Source organism: Schistocerca nitens, chromosome 4 (assembly GCF_023898315.1).
Source record: "Schistocerca nitens isolate TAMUIC-IGC-003100 chromosome 4, iqSchNite1.1, whole genome shotgun sequence".
In the NCBI taxonomy this organism is placed as follows: domain Eukaryota; kingdom Metazoa; phylum Arthropoda; class Insecta; order Orthoptera; family Acrididae; genus Schistocerca; species Schistocerca nitens.
The window spans coordinates 550,588,816-550,614,428 of NC_064617.1; the positions used below are offsets into that span (position 1 = coordinate 550,588,816).

Sequence of the window (25,613 nt, forward strand, 5' to 3'; positions counted from 1 at the left end):
GTTGAAAATATGTATGAACTTCAAATGACACGACGAACGGTCTCGTTCTGCTTATGGATTCAAACCCAGGTCAGGCAGACTAAGCAAAGATTTCGTGACTGACACAAACTAACAGTCATTCCTAACTAGGCATACGGAGAGTGATATACCTCGATTTTAGACAGTATCAGTTAGCAAATATAAACTTTAAATTACATAACACATACATGTGAGGTAAAGCTTTGTGTTGGACAGGGATTCGAACCCATAACCTAATCGGACTGATATCGAAACACAACCAACTGTGACATATCGGATTTCCTTGCCAGTAGCTAGATGTTTTAACTGAAATGACGAGAAGAAACATTGTTTTCCTTCCGAGGACTCCAACCCGGCAACTATCGCTGTTATATTCTAGAGAAAACGAACGTTAAATATGGGTTTGTTGCACCAGCAGCGACATGTGAGCATGTTTGAACTAGAAATAATATGACGAAGAGTTCAGTGCTCACTGGGAATAGAGTTCCACACACATCGTTGTTGACTACACACAAAGAGACGTCAGCTACCGAATTTTTCTGCACCAGCAGCACGGAATAACATCTTGAACTTACAGTGATCTCGCAAATAGTTGTGTGTCCCACTATGAGTCAAAAACGTCAGATATCGTTAGTGTCGACAACGAATGAAAAAACATTAAAAATCAAAATTATTATCCACCAGCAGATAGGTGTTCTCATGCTAGAGCTTGATAATGCATAATGAAATCTTTAGTGCCAGGCCAGGATTCGAACCCATTCACACGTAATATGTGGAGATGTTGAGGAATCTGCAGTTTTGAACAAACAACAAATTGTATCCGAGCTGCATTGCCACGAAGAGATCAAACTCCGCGTTAAGGGCGGTCTGAGTTGCATTCTCAGTTCTGAATCAATCTCATCGACATACAGAAGCTCAGATAAAAGATGGAATAAGTGTCCTGTGATTCTACATAGCGTTTGTTTCGTCACTAGAAATAAATAACTAGTATAAGAAAGGTTACTGGTGACAGAGTTTCTACATGTCGCCACTCCAGACTTTATTGTGTTCCAACCTAAAGTATACCTGGCAGAGAAGGAATATCATCCTTAATGTGAATTTCAGACCACACTGCCATTATATCTTCTTCACTTGGTGTAGTCAGAAGCGAATGGAATCTCGCTCTCCCTATCTACAATCATTGACAGAAGTGGGAATCGAACTCAGACCTTAGGTATAAGAACCTACCAGCAGTCCAACAGACCACCAAACCCCTCTTTACTGTGACTCATTTTTCTATTGTAACGCCGTTGCGCCACACTGGATGAGAATTCTGACACACAGGCTCCCTGTAGTAAATTGCAGCATGTTCAGTAAATTCAGTTACTTGGTTGACCGAATCACCATTAACTAGCTGCCTCGGCTACCCAGTGCATACATTCGACTCTGTTTTGTAATCACCGAAATAAAATCACGTAACTGCCACCTACACAGAAATGCCAACAGTGTAGGACGCAGAAATTTAAATAGGAAGTGTTCCTTTCCACTTGAGCTATTCTATTGCGCTATCTGTTTGTAAAAAACGCCGTGGAGCGCAAAAGAAAAGCTGTAACTGTTTCTCTCATTGTCAGAAGTTTAGACCCGGCTATTTGCATTATCTCGCAGCGCTGTGGTATGCAGAAGTTCTGGAGGAATTGTTGTTCAGCTCTGGAGCTGTTGGAGCTATGTGTCAGCTAGTAGCGTAATGGTAATTGTCGTGCTCCATATATAAGATGTCGACAGTTGGAATACATTTACTACTAAACTTTTTTAAAACGCAATTCTGCTGTCTGCTGAAGTTACCAATCTAATGGAACTTCCCTTCACTTCTCAACCCAAAATAGTCGCATGTGGAAAAAGGGCTAACTTCTGCGACATTTTGTTCTTTTCAGGTTTAATAGACAGCCAGGCAGCAGATGCATCTCGAAACTATTGTATTATGTATGGTGAGAGTGCATCGTGCCCAAATACGTCAGAAAAGTATGTTCTACATTAGCTGTTGTGTGGTAGTGGCATTTTATTCTTCTTCAAACATTGTTTGACAGCTTTAACTCAGAATAAGTTTTCTACATGCATGTAATCAATAAACTGCATGTGCAGCATCAGACTGTTATAGATAACATCAGAGAATTCGCATATATCGTTGATGATTAATTTCGCTCTCATGTTTACTATTGTTTCAACAACACTAAAGGAAATCTTACGAAAACTGTGCACGTATTATAAGAAATGAAATGAAACTACCCACGATAACCTTACGACGAGAGTCTGTTTTAATAAAACTGAGTATCTGTACACAAGCATGCCTCTATCGACACGAATTAGTAAAATACTACTCACTAAGATTTTGATTGGGTCTGTGTTTAATTGGTATGCTGTGTCATACTCAAGAGGTATGCAAATGTGGCGTTTCATAAATATAGTTATGTATTTCTAGAGACCCAAAATTTGCTTGTCAGCAGCGGAAAGAGGCGTTACCTGTTGTGCAGCATTGTAAATTTTTCACCATTGCACTATGAGCCGAAAGTATTTTCTTGCGATTTCCTTATTGATGTTTGATCTGACTGCTTGTAGCTCTTCCACAGAAGGGGTAAAATCGTTAGTGAGACTGGAACTGCGAACCATAACTGACGCTTTTTTACATGCCAAGCACGTTACCACAGAGCTGGCGAACAGGTTGTGTGTGAGCTTCCTCTTACGACGCCAATAGTGGCTAGAACTCATAAACCGCTATTTAAAGGACGAGATTAGTTGCGATTTCCACCTGCAACGACTTTCCTGGGCTGAAAACCGTAAGTTTACCGTCTTTTGTTACACCTCAAGCGATAATAACTGAGATTATTCGATGGAAATGACAGGTAAAATCAAATGAACTTTGAGGCTTAATTCCGTGCACACAAGGAAGTAACTCTTCCATCACAGAGTTGCCCAACATACGTTGCCTTGTTGCCAAATCCCACAATACCAGCAGGAAGAAGACGAACCGATGTGATCCTACAGTGGGCTGCGAAGTGACCATAGCTGGTGTCTCCAAGTCGCAGCGACTATGGCCTGGAATACGTAATGCGACTGATTCGCATTTCTGCAACTAGGTTTAGGGACTGGAGCGTAGTTACTAAACATACTCAGAATTGACTGCAAACTAAGCATCATTAATCAGTAACTCTCATAGTTGTTTTTATATTTCTTTCGCAAGTGTACTCAAAACTAAGAAACTCATTCACAGGCGTTTTCGTGCCTCGCCGATAGTCGAGCACAACAAACAAATAAAAAAAAAATAATGTGTGTGTGTGTGTGTGTGTGTGTGTGTGTGTGTGTGTGTGTGTGTGTGACAGAGAGAGAGAGAGAGAGAGACAGAGAAAGAGAGACATAGAAAGAGAAAGAAAGAGAGAGAGAGAGAGAGAGAGAGAGAGAGAGAGAGAGAGAGAGAGAGAGAGGGAGGGGGAGAGAGAGAGAGAGAGAGAGAGAAAGAGCGTGTGTAAAAAATTGTTGTAATGAAATTGAATCAGGATATGTAAAGAAATCTTTCATTTAAAATGACACGTTCCACATCATTACAAAATGTCATATTCATGATCTATGGAACAAGAATTAATATAATCTAATCTAATCACATCATATTGATGACTAGCCATGAAGAGTCATGAATTACCGAAATTTTTGTCAATACCAGTAACCAAACCTAAACTTGAAAATAAAAGACGACAATTTTTGTAATAAACTGGGACCCGTATTAAGACCCTTTCGTCCCTGTTAGCTAACCAGGAAAGATGTCTGATATACCTCCATTCTGCGAACTATATGTGTAGATGTAGACGATGTAACATATATTAAAGTAAGTGATGGTGGAAAATAAAATCAAACAAAGTAGCTTAACTGAGGGAAGGAACAGTGGTGTGCAAAACTTAAATACGAAAGCAACTTTCGGATGATGCGTCACTGCCAACGTCGTTGTGACACTGTACTCCGTCCCTTGTGCGTCTTCTCAGGGGTTCCTTTAGCCCTGAACACTTCGGGATGACAATGCGTTACCGCATCGAACAACGCAGGAAGAGGAGCTCCTGGAACGAGAAGACATACAGCGAATGGACAGGCTTGCCCGTGCCCTTGACTTACGTCCCGTCGAGCTCGTGTAGTATGAGTTGAGGAGATGCACTTCATCAACGTACACATCACCAAAGATCCTCCACGTTGTCAGCTGCGCTGGTGGAAGAATCGAACGCCCTACCACAAGAACTCTATACCAACCTTGTGCCCAGGATGGGAGCACACTGCACGGTACACAACGCCTTCCGTGGCGATCACACGCCCTGTTAAGAACCATGTCCTGCCGTTCGTAATATCCAGGGGACCATATGAATAACAGTGACTATTTTTTGTGTTCGAATAAAAGAGTAATTTCGTTTCGTCTAATTGCATATTTCTTTTAATTATCTTCTATACTATACTATACTACACGGTAGCAGTTGTTTCTCTCAAAGTTTCATTGAGCTAAGTTACTTGGCAGTGACTCATCGTGTGAAAGTTGCTTTCGTCCTTAAGTTTCGCACTCATCGGAGCTACAACCGTCCATAGTGATCTGAAAACCATGCATTGCCGATGAGCGTTTCTCGAGCAGACACGCCTATCTTTAAGCGAATAGCACTAACAACAATCTGCCGTACAAAGGTGGAACGAGTTTTACACTTGTGCATCTTTTAGATGTCTGATAATCTGTTGTCTACGAATGAACACATTGGCTCCTCAAGCAGCGATCTTGAGAACCTCGGTTCGTCACTTCCATTCGCGAGATCTAGAATACAGTAAAAACTATGTATAAGTTTACAGTGTGTTCCTTGGTATCCGGGACACATTCGACAGAGATACGAGTTGCTCTAACAAACAGAAAACTAGCTTACGGAATATCTGACTATCTCAATACGAAATTGCTACCACTGTCAGACCACCACTTGAGAAAACCATCAGATGAAAATGTAGCTTCGGGCATGCCCTAAGAGAACGTTGTACAGCCATTATCGTAAGGACAGACGTACACGATGTAACAGATTTACATATACAGATTTTTAGAAACACTTTTGCTATGTTACACAAATATCACAGGTGCATTACCTCCCCAGAAGTTCTTTTGACAGCTTCGTATACTATACATTGAAACGTGATTAGAAACTCAGCTGCCTTTTACTGCTACGAAGGATAAATTTTTATTATTATTAGCAGTGACTACATCATTGGATTAAACGATTACGTTATTACTGTTGTTCTTATTTACTGTTTCCATGACAGTTTCTAGTGATATTTTATGTATCTTGATGGTTGGTTACACTCGAACAGAGTTAGCTGATGTGCATCTCATTTATGTGATGTCACGATGCAACAGTCTAGCAGCAAGGCACATGTATGCAGAAATATTTCGAGGCAGAATTTTATCAAATCATGAGGCATTTCCAAGACTTCATGGCCGTCATCGCGAAACAGGATGCCGTAGGTAGACATCTGTGTGTGAACTGTTTAGCGTAAGGAGGCTTCGTTACAGTTGTTTGAAGACTACCCCAGTACCAGCACACAATCCACAGACGAGGAACTGAAGGGCTCCAGAAAGCCCTATCTTTCCAATGTTAAAATAGCGCTTATAAATTACATCTTTACTCAGAACGTATTTGAGCTAGGAAGCTGAAAATTTGACAGGTTATTTATTGGAGTATTGGCTACACTTAACACGGAGATTTTTAAAAAAATTGACTTCAGTTGTTAGAGATTATTTTTTTTACATTATAATGAAAATTCGCCACTTTTTTCTGCCATTGTTTGCTTATAAATTCAACAGTAAACGGGTTTCTGGAAAAAGGCTGTGTTATGTTACGCAGAAGGAACTGCGTGACATTTCCTGAAAATTTGAAGGAAATTGCGTTTGTACATCCTGAGGAAATATGTAATTTGTATGAAAAAATTAATACTTTTGGGAATCGAGCGTCAAAGTTTGAATTACCTTTTCAGTGCATTCCAGGTCCGTAGGATGGATTATCTTCACCTTCCGCAAATTCCTCCTCCAGAATTCTCTTTTTCCTCCTGTTTACTCTGGCTTGTATTTCTAGGTTATTTATAATCCTGTCAGCAGCCCAGAGACATTCCTTGTCTAAAGCAAGACTCGTTGGTATCATGTACTTCATTCCCATATTTCGAAATACTTTTCACCTTACAACGTTGTCATCACTGGAAGATGTACGTCATATTTTAACCTTGCCATTAATTTAGTGTCGTTCAAAATGTCCGAAACAAGGCAAAGGCTGGCTATTAGCTCGAAGAAAGTCGATCACCACCAGCGAAGTTTCCTTCCGAAAGTGGTAGAAGCTTCGTGCGTAAATAAATTTGTACACTTCTGACGATGCACTGACAAGACATTACGGTTCAGTTGCTGCACGGTAGCTTCTGTGAGGCAGTTTTCGATCAATATTAATTGTTCACGGTCACATATGATACTTTAAGAATGTATTTATTTAACTACGTTGACAGAGTACTTGCTAAATTGGCGAACACCAGCAAAGGAAACCCTTCCAAACATCATGTTGTCTTTGAGCATATTTCACTGTCTACTAACAAGAACTTAATTTAACACCAAATAATTACCTCATGGGATATGACTTCCCACATCGAGAGCCTTCAGAGCATGACTGTGAATTACGTACGACACATTCCAGTCTCGGTCCTGTGGAAACATGCAACACCGTTTATGGTTGCCGACTTCACCATTACGATCACGTGTGACATAAAATTACGCACATGACGTAAGCTTGAGGAGACTTATGCCACAGCTGAAAAAGGTCGCTAAAGCAACTGGTCACTTACTGTTCAAAATTTCTTATTATTGACACGTTTCGACCGTAGCCCATCATCAGAACACCAAAAATAGAAGTCTTCCTACAAAGTATCGAGTCACACGTGATAGCAGTCAACATCCGTAGTCAACCGAGTGCGATACGTTGTATTAAAACTTTTTGTTTTGAAGTCCTGACGAAACGCACCAACAAGTAGGAATTTTTGAGAAGCAAGTGGCCAGTTTAAACTTCCTGGCAGATTAAAACTGTGTGCCCGACCGAGACTCGAACTCGGGACCTTTGCCTTTCGCGGGCAAGTGCTCTACCATCTGAGCTACCGAAGCACGACTCACGCCCGGTCCTCACAGCTCTACTTCTGCCAGTATCTCGTCTCCTACCTTCCAAACTTTACAGAAGGTCTCCTGCGAACCTTGCAGAACTAGCACTCCTGGAAGAAAGGATATTGCGGAGACATGGCTTAGCCACAGCCTGGGGGATGATTCCAGAATGAGATTTTCACTCTGCAGCGGAGTTTGTGCTAATATGGAACTTCTTGGGTAGTTCAGTTGGTAGAGCACTCGCCAGCGTAGGCAAAGGTCCCGAGTTCGAGTCTCGGTCGGGCACACAGTTTTAATCTGCCAGGAAGTTTCGTATCAGCGCACACTCCGCTGCAGAGTGAAAATCTCATTCTGAAGTGGCCAGTTATTTTAGCGAATTATTCATCAGTGGCATAAATCTCCTCACATTAACTGTTACGAGCGTGTACGAATTGTACTTTCATTTTTGAAATAGTATTGTCAGCGATAAGCGTCGGGTGTCCAGGATGGCTGTAATTAAACTTTCACTGTTTTGGCGGGCCCCTATGAGAAAACAGTGATCACAGGACAATGAAACTTTGTGGTAACAATTTTAAGGACATGCGGAAGAGAATAACGAATAAACGATTGAATGAAACACATTCTAATTTCCACGAGGGATGGCAACATTTATTAATTGCGTGCCATGTTTACGTTCCAGGTTACAGATGTTGCTCAAAGTGACGACCACTTGCATCCACGATAGCCTGCAACCGCTCTAGAGATACCGCTTCACAATTGCTCGCAACACTTTTCGAACAATGGACCATGGAATGTTCAGCAGTCGTGACACAGCTCGCGCATTGCTTGAAGATCGCACATTGCGTCCACCATTCACACCCATGGCAGCAGTAACTTCTTCAACAGTTTGTGGCACAACTGACTGTCAGTCTGTCCCAGGATCAGCTCCCAAATCGTCATTTAATTCCAAATTCAGAATCATTTTCTTCAAGTGCGGTGCGGGAGGAGGATCTTTCCGTATTCCTTCAATGCTTTGATACTCGCGAAGAGCAGTAGCACTATTGCCGTTGTTTTAACAAAATAACTTTACCAGTAAAGCCCTGCTCATCTTGCTCAGACCCCTTCGACTGTCTGCAACTGTACTGTACACTGATGCTTATGTTTCAACGTACGGCGCCGTACCATTACCGGCACCTAACGGCAAGTCATGACACTAACACTACGAGCAACGCAAAGCGTGTAGCGCACAATCTGAACATCATTCCTATAAAGTTGGGTACCCATACGGTAAATAGTTTTCCCTTTACACTGACTCAAGTAGAAAAAGTAGAATTATAACAACCCCGTACTAAAAAATTGTAAATCATCAATCACATTTTTCAATTGAAGTATTGTTGACATAATTCCCGAAAGTATTACCGAAGAAGTGATACGCACACATTTCGTATCTTTAATGAATATTATGGCGTTTCCTATTAATTTTCGATCAATCATTATTGTTTTTATATGGCTTTTCTGGGGTTAATGAATGATCCTTCCGCTAATATCCTTTACCCAGTCAAACGTTTGCTCCTAACAGCAAAGCCACGAGGGCGGGGGGGGGGGGGTAGACGAGCGGTCTTAGGCGCTGCAGTGCAGTCATGGACTGTGCGGCTGGTCCTGGCGGAGGTTCGAGTCCTCCCTCGGGCATGGGTGTGTGTGTGTGTATGTTTGTCCTTAGGATGATTTAGGTTAAGTAGTGTGTAAACTGAGTGACTGATGACGTTAGCAGTTAAGTCCCATAAGATTTCACACACATTGAACTCCTAACAGCAAATGTTTCTATTAAGTATCCTCATTATTTGTAATAACTTATAATCAGTTAGATAACCTTTCAAGCTAAGTTTTGACTTCTTTAAACACCGCATACCACTAAATTTCAGTGTCTTACACCTATTTCGTGCCCAAATAACAATAAGAATACGGAGGTAAAGGTTCAAAAATGGCTCAAATGGCTCTGAGCACTATGGGACTTAACATCTGAGGTCATCAGTCCCCTAGAACTTAAAACTACTTAAACGTGAATAACCCAAGGACAACACAGACATACATGCCCGGGCAGGATTCAAACCTGCGAACGTAGCGGTCGCGCGGTTCGAGACTGAAGCGCCTAGAACCGCTCGGCCACACCGGGAGGTAAAGGAAATGCACTATTTGATTTTAGAAAAGATATTTCAATGCAATATCCTTGCTTGTTGCATCAGTTTAATATTGTTCTGTAAGATTTTGTGATTCGTCGTTTCAGTTTTGACGTTAATATAAATGAGTCTCTTACTTTCACAGTTCTTCGACGACCTCAAATGGTTCGACCCTAATGATGGCTTCATTAGAACCGCTGCCGAGCTCTCCAGCAAGCCAATTTATTCCTTTGTATTCGACTATAGAGGAGAAAATATTCACACAAGTCAGTGGGGTAAGTACAAAAATCACAATTCTACATATACCTGCCAGTGAAGTCGATAACGTCAATATTGCTACTCTTACTGTTTTACAGATGTTATCCAATCCCCTGATGTTTCACTCCCAGAAATCTACTATTAGCTATGCTGTTCATGTGTTGATTATAGTAATCGAGCAAATTTCGTTTGATACGACGTGGTTACTAGCGTACATTACAAACTGAACAAAGTTTCCTTGTTTAGTGAATCATTTCAAACATCTCCCTTCTGCATTAATTATGTTATTAGATCACACAAGCTGACGAGCCGCTTTCTTAATCGCCCATTTCACAACCGTTCTTTTGCAACACTGGACTCGCCTTTGGAAGGAGGACAGTTCAAATCCAGATTTAAGTTTCCCATAGTTCCTCTAAATCGCTTCCAGAATAGTTCCTGTGGAAAGAGCACAGTCCATTCCCTTCCTCATTTTTGTCTCCCCCACCCCTGAAACAGACCTCCCACTATATTGACCTGGTTGTCAAAAAAATGGTTCAAATGGCTCTGAGCACTATGGGACTCAACTGCTGTGGTTATCAGTCCCCGAGAACTTAGAACTAATTAAACCTAACTAACCGAAGGACATCACACACATCCATGCCCGAGGCAGGATTCGAACCTGCGACCGTAGCAGTCGCACAGTGACCTGGTTGTCGACAGGACGTTAAAACAAAAGAAAAAAGAAAACAATCCGCAGTACTGAAACCACCTTTGTTTAGAGCTGCCATCTACGAAAATAATACCAGTAATTCTCAACTTTACATCTAAATATTGGACCTCACTGAAAGCTACCACCATCTGTACAGTCGGTTTGTTGAGCTGTATAGCAACGTGGGCTATTTAAATGTTGAATTTTTGTTCTCATTGTGTACTCGTAAATTGAAGGTGGCGGAGGGGTGAAGGGAAAGAAAAGAGAAAGAACGATATCAGCTGCATGCGGTATGAGCAGCGGCTAGTGAGAAGTCTGTCGGAGTGGGAATCGAACCTGGGATCTCCTGCTTACTAGGCAGTTACGTTAACCACTGCAGCACGCCGACACAGTGTTTATCAAAAAAGCACTGACTACCTCGGCACGCTCCCCCGCTGACCCACACTCCTATCTAACGCCACCTATCCGCAGTTCGCAAATTTTAGATTCCCACGAGAAGTCGAACGAACATGTCCGGCAAGGGTTCGTATAACTGATTATCCTCGGTGGACAATGAATCCACAATCTTCAGTGCGTGTGCACATTTACGTTTGACCTCCTGCGGAAATCTCTCAGTAGTGAGCATGGAGCACATGAACAAGAACTGCAAATAGGTGGCGCCAGGTGAGAATGTGTGTGTCAGCTGGGGGAGCGTGACGAGAGCCGGCCGCGGTGGTCTAGCGGTTGTAGGCGCGCAGTCCGGAACCGCGCGACTGCTACGGTCGCAGGTTCGAATCCTGCCTCGGGCATGGATGTGTGTGATGTCCTTAGGTTAGTTAGGTTTAAGTAGTTCTAATTTCTAGGGGACTGATGACCTCAAATGTTAAGTCCCATAGTGCTCAGAGCCATTTGAACCATTTGCGTGACGAGACAGTAAACAGTGTGACTGGGTTTCACAGTGGTTCGGAAATGTGTGAGAAAACACACGTCACGCATTCCCATAATTTTTACTATCCTTTGCAAACGACTGTTAACGTTCATTCCCACGGTTCAGTGTATGGTTCTGTACAAGCCAAGAATTCTTTTTTGTTTCTTTTCTTTTTGGGGGGGGAGGGGGGGAGAGGTTCGTGGGGGTCTGACTGGTTTGATCCGCCTTGCCACAAATTATTTTTTTCTTCTCCTTTGGCAACCTATTCATCTCAGAGTAGCACTTGCAACTTACGTCCTCATTTTGTTGCTGAATATATTCCAATCTTTGTTTTCCTCTACAGTTTTTGCCCTCTACAGCTCCCTCTAGTACCATGGAAGTCATTCCCTCATGTCTTAGCAGATGTCCTATCATCCTGCCCCTTCTCCTTTTCAGTGTTTTATACATATTCCTTTCCTCTCCGATGCTGCACAGAACCTCATCATTCCTTACCTTATCAGTCCGCATAATTTTCAACATTCGTCTGTAGCACCATATCTCAAATTATTGGAATTTCTTTTGTTCTGGTTTTCCCACAGTCCATGTTTCACTACCGTACAATGGTGTACTCCAAACGTACATTCTCAAAGGTGTCCTCCTCAAATTAACAACTATGTGTGATACTAATAGTCATCTCTTGACCAGAAATGCCCTTTTTGCCAATGCTAGTCTGCTTTTGATGTCCTCCTTGCTCGGTCCATCAGTGGTTATTTTGCTGCCTAGGTAGCAGAATTCCTTTACTTCATCTACTTCGTGACCATCAATCCTAATGTTAAGTTTCTCGCTGTTATCATTTCTGATGCTTCTCATTACTTTCTTTTCTTCTGTTTACTTTCAATCCATAGCCTGTACTCTTCACTCAGGATCGCAATGTCATCAGCGAATAGTGTCATTGATATCCTTTCACCTTGAATTTTAGTTCCACTCGTGAAGCTTTCTTTTATTTTCATCATTGCTTCTTCGATGTAAAGATTAAACAGTAGGGGCGAAAGTACATCCTTCTCTTACCCCCTATTTAATCCGTGCGCTTCGTTCTTCGTCGTGCACGCTTATTATTCCCTCTTTGCTCTGGTACATATTGCGTATTACCCGTCTCTTCTTATAACTTACCCCTATTTTTCTCAGAATTTCGAACATCTTTCACCATTTTACATTGTCGAACCCTTTTTCCAGGTCGATAAATCCTATGAACGTATCTTGACTTTTCTTTACTCTTGCTTCCATTATCAGTCGCTACGTCAGTAATGCCTCTCTCGTGCCTTTACCGTTTCCAAAGCCAAACTGATCGTCATCTAGCACGTCCTAGGTTTTCTTTTTCATACTTCTGTATATCATACTTGTCAGCAACTTGGATGCATGAACTGTTAAGCTGAGTGTGCGATAACTCTCGCAATTATCAGCTTTCGCAGTCTTCGGAATTGTGTGGATGATATTTTTCCGAAAGTGAGATGGTATGTCGCCAGACTCATACATTCTACACACCAACGTGAACACTCGTATTGTTGCCACTTCCCCCTCGCATTCGGGAAGACGACGGTTCAATCCCGCGTCCGGCCATCCTGATTTAGGTTTTCCGTGATTTCCCTAAATCGCTCCAGGCAAATGCCGGGATGGTCCCTTTCAAAGGGCACGGCCGACTTCCTTCCTCATCCTTCCCTAATCCGATGAGACCGATGACCTCGCTGTCTGGTCTCCTTCCCCAAAACAACCAACCAACCACTTCCCCCCAATGATCTTAGAATTTCTTGTGGAATGTTGTCTATTCCATCTGTGTTATTCGATCTCAAGTCCTCCAAAACTCTTTTAAATTCTGATTCTAATACTGGATCCCCTATCTCTTCTAAAACAACTGCTGTATCTTGCGCTATCACATCAGAGAAATCTTCCCTTTCGTACAAGTTCTCAATGTATTGTTTCCTCCTATACGCTCTCTCCCCTGCATTTAACAGAGGAATTCCCATTGTACTCTTAATGTTACCACCCTTGCTTTTAATTTGACCGAAGGTTGTTCTGGCTTACGTATGCTGAGTCTGATCTTACGGCAACCCTTCTATTTCGATTTCTTCGGAGTTTTCATACGGACACTTAGTCTTAGGCCGGCCGAAGTGGCCGTGCGGTTAAAGGCGCTGCAGCCTGGAACCGCAAGACCGCTACGGTCGCAGGTTCGAATCCTGCCTCGGGCATGGATGTTTGTGATGTACTTAGGTTAGTTAGGTTTAACTAGTTCTAAGTTCTAGGGGACTAATGACCTCAGAAGTTGAGTCCCATAGTGCTCAGAGCCATTTGAACCATTTTGAACTTAGTCTTAGCTTCCTTGCACTTCCTATTACTTCATTCCTCAGAGAGTTGGATTTCTTTATTCCTGAGTGTCCCGGAACATTTTTGTACTTGCTCCTTTCATCGATCAACTAAAGTATTTCATCTGTTACCCATGGTTTCTTCGCAGTTTGTGCCTACGTTTTTCTTTCAAACATCTGTGATAACCCTTTTTACAGATGTCCTTTCCTCTTCAACTATACTGCCTACCAAGATATTCCTTATTGCTCTATCTATCGCATTAGAGAACTTCAAGAATATGTCTTCATTCCTCAGTACTTTTGTATCCCACTTCTTTGCATACTGATTCTTGCTGACTAAAGTCTTAAACTTCAGCCTGCTCTTCATCACAACTGAATTGTGATCTGTATCTACATCAGCTCCTGGGTACGTCTTAAAATCCAGTATCTGATTTTGGAATCTCTGTCTGGTCCGCAGCTCGTGTTCTCACGGTCGCGTTCTTGCTTCCTGAGCACGGGCCGACCTTGTGGCTCGGTTCCGGACCCAAGCGCCGAGAACTGCGGCCGGCTGGGCATTTGTACGGGCGCTGATAACCGCGCATTGAGCGCCCCACAAACCAAACATCGTTATCGTCATCATCCATCTCGGTCTGACCATTATGTAATGAAACTGAAATCCTCCCGTATCACCCGGCCTTTTCCAAGAATACTTCCTCCACCTGTTATTCTTGAACAGAGAACTCGCTATTACTGACTGAAATTTATCACACAAAAATTTTTCCTTCTCCTATCTCATTCCTTGTCTCAATCCAATATTCTCCTGTAACCGTTTTTTTCTACTCCTTCCCGTACAGCTGCATTCCAGTCCCCTTTAACTATTAAATTTTCATCTTCCTTTAAGTAATGTTTTACCCTTTCAATATCCTCATAGGCTTTCTCTGTCTCTTCATCTTCAGCTTGTGAAGTTGGTATGCATACCTGAACTATCGTTGTCGGTGTTGATTTGCTGTCGATTCTGATAAGAACAACCCCATCGCTCTCCACGCTATCCTGTACTATCCTGTGCATGCATCTTCTCCAAACAACGGCGACTACCCGCATTCTAATAGACCTGCTTCTGTGTGTTTTTTTTTTTTTTTTTTTTTTTTTTTTTTTGGTCTCCTCAAGCAACTTTCACACCTCACACTTTCCTTAACGCTCAACTGACGTTTCTCTGATGTCTCAGAACGTGTCTTCTCAGCGGATCCCTTCTTTTAGCCCAGTTACGCAAGAAATCCCAACATTAGCTCCAAGATCCAGAAAACTATACTTGTCGAATATTTTCCAGTATTGAATATTCAGAGCAGCGTGTGTATAAAAACTCGTGCACTGACAAACCTTGTGCAATAGACTGAGGCGACGAAAGTCACTGAATAACGATAAGCACGCATGCAGATGGCGATAGTATCAGATACACAAGATATGAAAGGGCAGTGCATTGGGGGACCTGCCATTTGTACTCGAGCGATTCATGTGAAAATGTTTCGACGTGATTATGGCCGCACAACGGGAAGTAACTGACTTTGAACGCGGAATGGTAGTTGAAGCTAGACACATGGGACATTCCATTTCCGAGGTCCAAAGTGCCACGAGTGTGCCAGGAATACCAACTTTCATGCATTACCGCTCACCACAGACAACGCGGTGGCCGACAACCATCACTTAATGACAGAGAGCAGCGGCATTTTCGTAAAGATGTCAGTACTAACAGAGAAGCAGTAAGACGCGAAATTACCGCATAAATAAATGTGGAAAATAAGACGAATGTATCCGTTGGGATAGTGCGGCGAAATCTGGCTTTAATAGGCAAAGGCAATAGACGACCGACGCGAGCGGCTTTGCTAACAGCACGACATCATCTAAGCGCCTATCCTGGGCACTTTGTCATATCGGCTGGACCCCAGACGATTGGGAAACCGTAGCCTGGTGAGAGGAGTCCCAGTTTCAGTTGGTAAGAGCTGATGACAGGGGTAGAGTGTGGCGTAGACCCCACGAAGCCATGGACCCAAGTCGTCAACAAGGCACTGTGGAAGCTGCTGGTGCTGGCTCACTAATGGTATGGCTGTGTTAACTGGGGAAGGGCCTGTGGTCCAACTAATCCGACCATTGTCTCCAAATACTCATGTTCAGCTACTTGGAGCGTTCCCAAACAACGATGGATCTTTTATAGACGACGATGGGCCATGTCACCACGCCACAATTGCTTCCGATTGGTCTGAGGAACATTCTGGACAGTTCTAGCAGAGACTATGCTTTTACCCAGTAGAATTACAGTGATGGGCGTTAATAGTTCAACATTAGGTGACAACATTTGATACATTAATATTACAAATAAATAGAAAGTTCTTACAATTTTGTAATGTGGATAACACAGTACAAAAAATTAGATGGCACTCTGTAGTAAAGGAGACTCACATTGTCCAGCAATGTCGCTTCTTACAACAACTCAAGCATTCTTAGCCATGAGTAAAGAGATGTGTGGCTTTTGGGAGTTAGTGAACCTTTGTACCGCATTCCATCTAACTCTGTAGGTACAGTCAATGTTCTAGTTGGACTGGTGGTAGAACTTGGAAACTTACTAATGATTCGTCCCGCTGATTGCGTGCAATTGTCACAAGTATCCACCTCAATGATAGAAAGTTTCTGTTCGTCACTGAGTGCGACCCGCTGGTGTTAGCTTAGCTGTGGCTCTTCCTTCGCGTTCGCACTTCACGATCACACCACCAACAGTCCACACGGGCAACTTTAAAAGGGATGAAATGTGTCTGATGAATTTTTACCCAAGTGACATCCAATGAATATTCCACGTCGGAAATCTCTGAGCCCTCCCTACCAACCCATTACGCCTTACAGCTTCTCTACATGTGACGTAGTACTCCCAACCAGGGTCCACCTCTCGTGACATCTGGTGGTCAGTTCTGCCTTACATTCGAGCACCCGGGTACTTTTTATCGAACAGTGTATTTATATCCACAGACCATACATTATTCACCTCGGGTGACAAGCCTGAAGATGCCAACAGGACAACAGGGAAAGTGGACACTAAAGCTCCAGGAACACGATGCCACAGCAACGTTAGAAATGATCACACATATGGCTGTTGACTACTTTCTGCAGGAAAAATTAGACAAACATTGCAGTACTGGCGATCGAAATTACGGTGTCGCCGTCAGTCTCCGCTGCAGCTGACTGCTGCAGACTTGAAATCAGTATGCCTCTGTGTAGCCTTCTTCTTCGTACTAGAAGTTTTGCGCCTAACTTCGGACAGCTACCTTTTGTTTCTGATTCTCAAGCACGTGACTGACAAAAAAACTTATGCTTGGGGCCACCATGAAAACTGCCTATCATGCAGTAGATCTGAGACCGACTACAGTAATGTGTTGGAATTACAGTTGTAATTCTAAAAGGATCAGTTTGATACGCTGGACGACAAAACCCCACCTCCCACGGTTGCTAACCGTTGCTGCTTATGTAGTTGCTCTTCCAAACAGCATCCAACATCAGCGAACCACTTGCGTTCTAACTTGGGGTTACTGGTGCTTTAGGTACCTGGGCTATGCACGGCTGTGTTAATAAAATACATGGGAATACAAAATAAAAGTTACACGAATTATTTAATAACAATTGTTCTAGTCTTACATCTGTAGCTGATACAGACGACAGAGAATTAGGCTCATTAATGTTTATTCAAGAAAGGGCATCTCAAATGTAGGGGAGGTAGTCATATGGTATTCAATATTCAATATTAAATATAGAAAATATCCGTAGCAAACGCACTGAAATTACATTGAGAGCGTTACTAGAATGATAGAAGAAACCGCAAACTAAATATTCGTCAAAGCCTCATGAAAAATAGATCTATTTCATGATCGCAGTACACGAAATATTCATTAGCACAAAAAAGTTCAGAGTTCAACATGATGATTCACAAACTGAAACACGTGGTACCAAGAATAGTAATTCATACTCCACTTGTCTCAGTTCCATAGTAAAAATTGAAAATGTTACAGTCCTACACAGGAGCATGTTTAAACCTCTCGAACTATAGGTCTCTTCCGAATTTAAAGTATGGTAGCAGCTGTTCACACTCGTAATCAATCGCCAAGCGAAAGAATACCAGTTGTTACCCTGTCCCCTCCAATCACATCTGTAAAAAGTGTCTAGTATCTCTTCCGTGAGCTCTTCATTCGAAAAGTCCAGTGCTTCCCTTGACTCCGATAGTTTTCCCCTACTGTCTGTTTTTCTATCGGCTGAAGATGTTATCCACGAAAAATACATGTTCTTAAGTTCTACAGTCATGATTAATTTCAACTTGAACCCTTCTGGACTGAAGCAGTATATTCACAACAACATTTAAACAAAGAAATGTTACATGCGGCTGACCACTTGTTAAGTTACCAAGACTGTTTATTATCAACTCCAGTTAATATTTATATAAAGTTACTGATATAAACTCTTCATTAAATGAATACACAAGTGTAACAAAATATGTGGTATTCATGCTGTATTCATTTGCTGTGGGACTGTGGAGGACATGATGTTCTGCTAAACATTTTCATAAGGAAAAGATATAAAAAAGTAATAAATCAGGAAACGAAATAGATACATAGCTTGCAGAAATGATACCTAAAGTGTAGTGCTATCATCTGAGCTGTTGCATGTGTACGTCTCATGAAAGGTTTAAACGTTGTTAATTCAAAGGGGCATTGTGAAAATATTTGTTTATTGCGAAATGTTAACTTCTATAGTTTAAAGATATTGAAAATATTGTTGTGACATTGGAGGTACCTCATTTTTCTAATATCGCAGATGTATTCAGATGTGCTTGGATACTTGATTGTGAATTATTATTGATTCTCAAAGAGCTGTAAGAAGCCATAATTCAACTTGTCTGACACTCCGCCATTTCTAGGAGCGTTGTCCTTCGTCAAAATCTCCCATGCCAGGATTCATCCACATTCGACTCTTTGCTGACGCCCTTGCACCTGGCTCGCCTGCAGCAGCCACTGCTGCCCATCTGACCATAATACACTCTAGGCCAAGGGGCCGCACAGCTTCACGAAGTAATTCACCTGACCTTGTTTTAGTTCTAGGTGGCCGGTTATCACGCCTACTTATGCATGACTTACGGAGGGCGTTATCTTGCTGAAATGTAAGCCTAAGATGGGTTGCCATAATAGGAAACATACAGACCGTAGAATGTCAATGACGTATTGCTGTACTGTGAGTGTGTCGTAGATGATAACCAAATGAGTCCTGCTATGAAACAACATGGCATCTCCGGTAATCTGTCCTAATTGTGGGGCGCTATGGCGGGCGATAATCAGGTTGATATCCCACCTCTTTCTGTGTGGCGTCGGCAGACACGCCTTCGCTGGTCATCAGAACTCAGTTCAAAGCGAGACTATAGATAAAAAAAAAAATTATATCAGTCAATAAGATTCCAGACAGAAGACATTCCTCGAGACGTCATGGACAGTGGTCGGATACCAACTTGACTATCACCCGCCATTCATACCGACAACCAAGACTGATCGTCTGCGGTGGCACTTCATTTCGTAGCAGGAACGCTGTGGTTCTCTTCTGTGGCACATTTACTTCACAGCAGTACGTCTAGGGTATTCTACGTACCACTTTGTTGCCCCTCATGGAAAGCTATCCTGGGCTTACATTTCAGCCAGATAATGTTCACTCGCACACGGCGAGTGTTTCTACTGCTTGTCTTCGTGCTTCCAGACCCTACCTTGACCAGCAAGATCGCCAAGTCATTTCCCAGTTGAGAGCGTTTTGAGAATTACGAGCAGTGCCTTTTAACCAGTTCACGATTTTGACAGTAAAGTGCAAATTGTAGAATTTGCCGTCATATCCCTCAAGAGGGCGTCCAACAACTCCATAAATCAATGCTCAGCCGTGCAACTGCTTCAATAAGGGCCAGAGGTGGACCAACGCGTTACTGTCATGCTCAGTTTGGGAAGTTTTCTCTCTTAAATAAATCAAAATATTCCTGACCTTGAAATAATTTATTTGTCTGTACATGTACATCACTTCCATCGATTTTCGTCCCACTCAGATAATTTCTTTTGTCTAAGTGTGTATATATGCATAAGATGCAAGTCCAGTCTCTCCCCTATCGAGAATGTGTGAGATGCCACGAAGCATGTCACCAGACTCCTACCCCACACACCAATTTGTAGGGTCTCTGCCGTCAGATGCAAGCAGAATGCGACGAAGTATCGCAGTATTATATCCGAGATCTATACAACTCCACGCTGCATGTCTTGATTCTTGTATTCACAACCAGAGAGGTCAACACCTTATCAGCACATACGTTCATGTCCCTGTAATACGATCATGTTGGTCCAAGTTGAAAGTGTAATCAAATCATAAATTTGATATCATCTACTTGCATGCCAACAATGGTCACAATCCGCCTTGTCCTTCTGGGTGCAGCTCTATCTACGGTGATGAGTGTATTTACGTTTCGCAGTATATGGACATAACCGACAAAGCACCACCGGTGGAGGGTTGGAACCAAAGTGTCCCTTTGTTTAAGTCAACTTCGAATGATAATGATCTGAAAATCTGTCAGAATGGTATGGGAAGAGAGCACATTCTGCCAGGACATAGATAACACATTTTTACTCTTTTTCTAGTAGAAAAAATGAAGATGTGAAAGCCTGGTGTGTGTGTGTGTGTGTGTGTGTGTGTGTGTGTAACTGGTCGTCTATGCAAAAGACTAAAGTTGATCACTTTCTCGACACGTTAGCAGTATTCTGGGTTGAATGTGAACAAAACCAAATATTTTTTGTTTGTCATTGTTATTTATTTCAGGAGTTGGACATGGAGGAGAGTTATCAATGATCTTCTATGAAAAGAATCAAGACTATAACTTTGATCCTGAATCAGAAGAAGAGAAAGTGCGCAGAAATATGTTGCGTCTCTGGACGAATTTCGCAAAATATGGGTACGTGTTTTTTCTACTTTAAATCTGGAAAACAGATAATGCCCGTTTTCGGAAAGAGAGTACACATTTACTGCAGTGAAGTCACTAGAAATTGTATACTGGCAGAGTACGAGAAGACAGCTGCAGGTGAAACTAAGAGCATTAACAAACTGTACCCATTAAGACTCCAAACCATAGCAGTAAGCATGCCCCATAGTGCTGCATTTAGCCTTTTGGATACGATGGCAGTATTTCAAACAAGGAGAGAACTGCAATACTGGCTCCACTCAGTTCTCAACAGACTTATGAAACAGAATAGTATGTTAAGAAAGTTGGACTGAAAAGTCGGAATTATGTGTAGGGTAAGCCTAAGCAATATAGATAACTACGTGGCAAACGAAGGAGAAAGCGACATATACCGCCACTTAACGTAAAACGCCTCTTGATGTGATGTTATGCAGAGAAACGCTTTAAATACTTTTAAACTGGTCCTCCTGTCGACATTATTTCCCGGGCACTGTCTTGAAGTGACGGATTTCGTATTTCATACTTGTTTCGTTGTCTCTTCCATCTACAGTAATTCTGACAGCTGCTTGCATGGAGGGATAGCAGATTCTGTATTTTGTACGGAATGCGGAAGAGTGAATTTATAGACGTCAACTGCTCGCGAATTCGTAAGCTTACGATGCAGAACCACAAAGGATTTGATCACCTCTAGAAACACCTGCTCGTTCATGTTTTGTCTTACCCTCCATGATGAATACAAAGGAGACAACTTATGAACCGGTATTCTTATCCATATACCTGAAATAAGTTAACCATTCTTGACTCGGTAGCAAGCCGGGGAAGAAAGGGGAAAAACTGGTTAAGCAGTACTAAAGATGCGGAACATGAGGAAATGCTAAGAGCAACACAAACTGCTAAGAATTACAAATGACGTATTAAATAATTATGCTGTGGAAAAAAAATCTAGTGGCATCATCGTAAGGAACAGCCAAATGCAAACGCCTTTGTGGAGCTGAATTAAAGTTTGGATCAGTAACGTAAACGCAGATGAGGAACAATGTAATAAAAGCACCAGACGTCCAGCTCTAAATAATCAATTTGAAAGGTAACTAGACAGGTACACCAGCAAATAAAATCTTTTGATGAGTTACAAGTGGAACTGTCACATTATAAACCAGCTGATTCTAGAGTATCCGAGAATTCCAGTGTTAAATAACAGCATCAGACGTTACTGGGAATAGAGAACATCGCTGGGGTATCAGTCGGAACAGGAAACTTGGTGCAGCACGAAGTCAACATTTACACGATTTTATCCCACGTAATACATTGCACTGGTACAGACCGACTACAGTCGGTCACTACGATAAAATGCATCAAGATAAAACTTTGATGGGTTGCCATGTTTGATTTTGGCGCGAAAATACTAACAGCTCCACGAATCGTTCCAACTGACAATAGAATCACAGTCTAATACGTACAGTCGCGACACTCACTGGTGAGAAATCCATTACTGTCTGATAGCTGACGCTACGGTTGCGATTCCAGCGGTCAGTTAGGGTAACGTCTGTTAGTGTCATATACATAATAAGAATAATATTTTATTTTCTAACCTTTTTGTACACCATTTACGATATGATTGTTTTATATTTGATTCGAAAGCTTGAATATATATAAATTCTAAAGTAAATAGTTGAACAATCTGAAGAAACGAAGTAAAATAACAATGAGAAAAAACAGGTTTGCAATACGCTTGACCATTACGCTACGCCGTTAACCACGAACAGAGCGCTGAATAAGTAAACAGTGCTATCGGAAAAACTTTCGAGAGCATTTTCTCCTTTCCTAAGGCCCACTCAGGAGAAATATTTAAGGCACGTGATGTGGAGACCCACCTCCTTCTACACACGCTATTTGGGCGAAACCGGCGTGTCCCGATTGACGACCTCCCCTTGTGAGGCGCAGTGGTAGTTGAGAGGCCTGCCTCACAGAAAATGTCTCAGATTATTAGGAACATCTAGTGAAACGCAGCAGTCTACTCGATATGATCACCAGTGGGCGGTCCCTGCCAGTTATGACATATCTGGAGAAACTTCTGGAGTCACATCCTCATTAAATTGAGACCTTTCCACAACACACGGTATTAGTCACCAGCTTTTTGTGCAGTGTTCTTGTAATACTTAATATTAGAGAAATACAAGCGCATGACTAGATACTTTACTTGCACGTGCTTCAATTTGTTATTGATAATTATCTTTTGATAAGAACTTTCAACAAGAAATTTAGTGCTGCTCTTTACATTTATTTCTTAATATCTCTAGAAAATATAAAGGAATATGCGTGTATTGTGTTTGTCAACAGGAACCCAACCCCTGAGGCTGATCCTGTGATTTGGGAACCGTACGACCAGAGCAGCCGCAGCTACCTGCTGATGCAGGCCAACTTTACACTCGCACACGACAGGCTTGGGGAGCGCCTGGGATTCTGGAGAGAGAACGTGCCACTGCTGCCATTTCCCGACACACAGTGATAGATACACCATAAGAGGTACAAGCACAGCATGGGCAAAATACATTTTTGTGAAACTTCTGATAATTATGTGGGAATATTCTTGCTAGAATATTGGAACACTGGTAGACTACCGTCTCCAGAAGAATTATACCAAAATTTTGAAAATATCGAAAGAATGAAGGAAATACAATTTTGACCATGTGTTATTACTTATGCCTACGTTAATCCTACAGGCACTTACCTTTCGAGAGGTAAGTAAATACGATTTCTGTTTCCTGTTACAGATATGCACAGACAAAGGAGGAAAGGAAAAACAGCAGATTACCGCTGAGTACTGAGTGTCAGCAAAGAACTCACCCAAGAATTTGAGCCAGATACCTGTTCTGCATATCTGCTAAACCATTGTGAAATGCATCACGTAAAATAGATGGCCAATGCGCTTTCAGGCGTCAATTCAACACAAATATCAAGAAATTTCTGTGGACATTGGAAGTGCAGCGGATAATTACAAACTGCTATAATGCATGGAATACAATAATGTATACTGTACAACGGATTTTTTCAGTAATCCTTTCTTTCAGTACAGAGAATTTTGAATACAAATATTATGCAGTGATTCACTGTGTCACTTATTATTTACTCATACACGAAAATCCTGAGAAACAGTGATTTCTTGACAGATGTGAAAGCCGATGACGTAAGTTAATTGAGAAGTAATTTAAAATACTACCCACGTAGTAACTTTGGAAGTGGCACGCACTGTCTCTGTACCTGAAGATGATGGACCACCCCTCAGCAATCCTCACTGGAATTCTTAGGAAGCGGCTTGAAGCTGCTCAGCAGAGTCACTTTTCAAAACCATAGTGTGTAATGCAAATTATAGTGTAAAATGTATTAAAAAAATCATGTAAATTCTTCTTGGCATTCAGTAGCTACTAATGTCAATTACCAGTGGCACTTGTAGCTCATGAACATCCGATGTGGGGAATATGAATATAAAAATGGTGAAGAAAAAGTGTGTTAAATTTAGTTTATAGTTCTGAAACATCCATTGTGGCGTAAAAGGCAGATTAATACTTTCATATTCGCTAGTCATTTATATTTCCTTCCGCAACGTGTTTCCAGGACGACCTGCTCCAGTGGACCAAAATCTGTAGATTTCGTCGGATTGCTACATATGCTCGATGTCAGCACACGGACCCTATATGTTTTTGGCATATCAGAAGAGAATGACATGGTAATATCCTATCAAGTCCTCCAGCTCGTGACATTAGTGGAACTTTAATAGGACATAGTTTTTCTCTGTTGGATAGTACAAAATAGCAACGATATAGAGAATCGTTGGGTGATAGACATGAATGCACGTTGAGGGAAGATCTTCAGACTGCAGTACCTATGTGGAGTTTGGAGATGCACCACAATGCAGTAGCAAAATCCTCGCCTTTCTTGCAATTCCTGTGTGACGAGGAGTGTTCCTAATTGCCTGATAATAAACACCACCGTAACTGCTCGTACTGTATTTTCTACTACCTCATGTTGTAGGAGAAAGCTTCATTAGGCGGTGGCCTTAAACATTGTACACAGTTGGTGGAGCTATGACGTTCCCATTTCCATCGAATGGTCAAAACTCAGCTCCGTAAGATGCTGAAAGTCTTAGATACAGCGCTCTCTGACTGGCGCTCAATTTTTACTTAAGTTGGAACTATTATATGGAAAAAGACTGACAGAGGGCGGGGAGGAGACTGAGGAACACTTAGAAGATGCAGAGACGCTCAGGAGTCCTACCGTATGGGGTCCTTAGCAGACAGCTTCAAAATAGGTGAGTCGTTTCGAGATATGAGAGTGCCACAAATATGATTCACTAGTGTCAGTAATCATTAAAAGACATCTCTGTAGGATCCAGTGTAAGCATGTGGTTGAATGGAGAGACTTGATTCCAAATCGCTGATGGCATTTCTACCAGAAAGGGTGACCCTACAGATCTGAAAAACCTGTGTACTGGTCATAGAATTTTGTACATTTCTTACTTCAATGTAGTGTTGCATTTTAAGTGATTTCTCACGCAGCACACCGTCTACCAAATGTGATCACTCAACCATAATCCTCCCTTGCTTATAATCCCATTGCTATCTTTCAGGATCTGTGTTACACTATCTACATGGTATTGAGATAGAAAGCGCTACAAATACTGTTTCATAGCGTGAGCAATACCTAGCAGTGGCAAGAGAGAGTGGCAAATACAGGCTTAATACAACTTTCCGTAGCGGAATCAGTTTTCAAATCAAGTGAAAAGGGTGCTTTTATTACTAGTGCAACCGTACTTTAGGTCTATTAACACACACGGTGGCGTATGAGTGGATTGCCGTGCTGTGTGTGAGTGTTGGGATGTGAGAGTGTGGTATGTGTGAGTGTTTCATCAATCTGCGACATCTAGCCATGACAGATACTGCAACAGATTTTATTGTAGTTCAAGTGTGTCAGAGCGGATTAGGTTGCGGAAAGGGGCCAAAATAAGTTGCTGTCAGCTGCACCCAACATACAAACGTTATTTATCAACACACAGTATTACAACAAGGAAGCAAAACACTCAAATCTGTAATCGACCTC

General features: G+C 41.9%; 1 protein-coding gene across 1 annotated transcript in view; it reads left to right on the plus strand.

The window, feature by feature from the left end:
- LOC126253186 (cholinesterase-like) overlaps nt 1-23,879 on the plus strand; it is a 62,178-nt gene extending 38,299 nt beyond the window's left edge. Inside the window, exons 8-11 of the mRNA XM_049954349.1 lie at nt 9,488-9,617; nt 20,381-20,513; nt 22,857-23,042; nt 23,291-23,879. Coding sequence (XP_049810306.1) covers nt 9,488-9,617; nt 20,381-20,513; nt 22,857-23,025 — 432 coding nt within the window. The 3' untranslated portion in view covers nt 23,026-23,042; nt 23,291-23,879. The remainder of the gene's footprint in view (nt 1-9,487; nt 9,618-20,380; nt 20,514-22,856; nt 23,043-23,290) is intronic.
- The last annotated feature ends 1,734 nt before the right edge of the window (nt 23,880-25,613 follow it).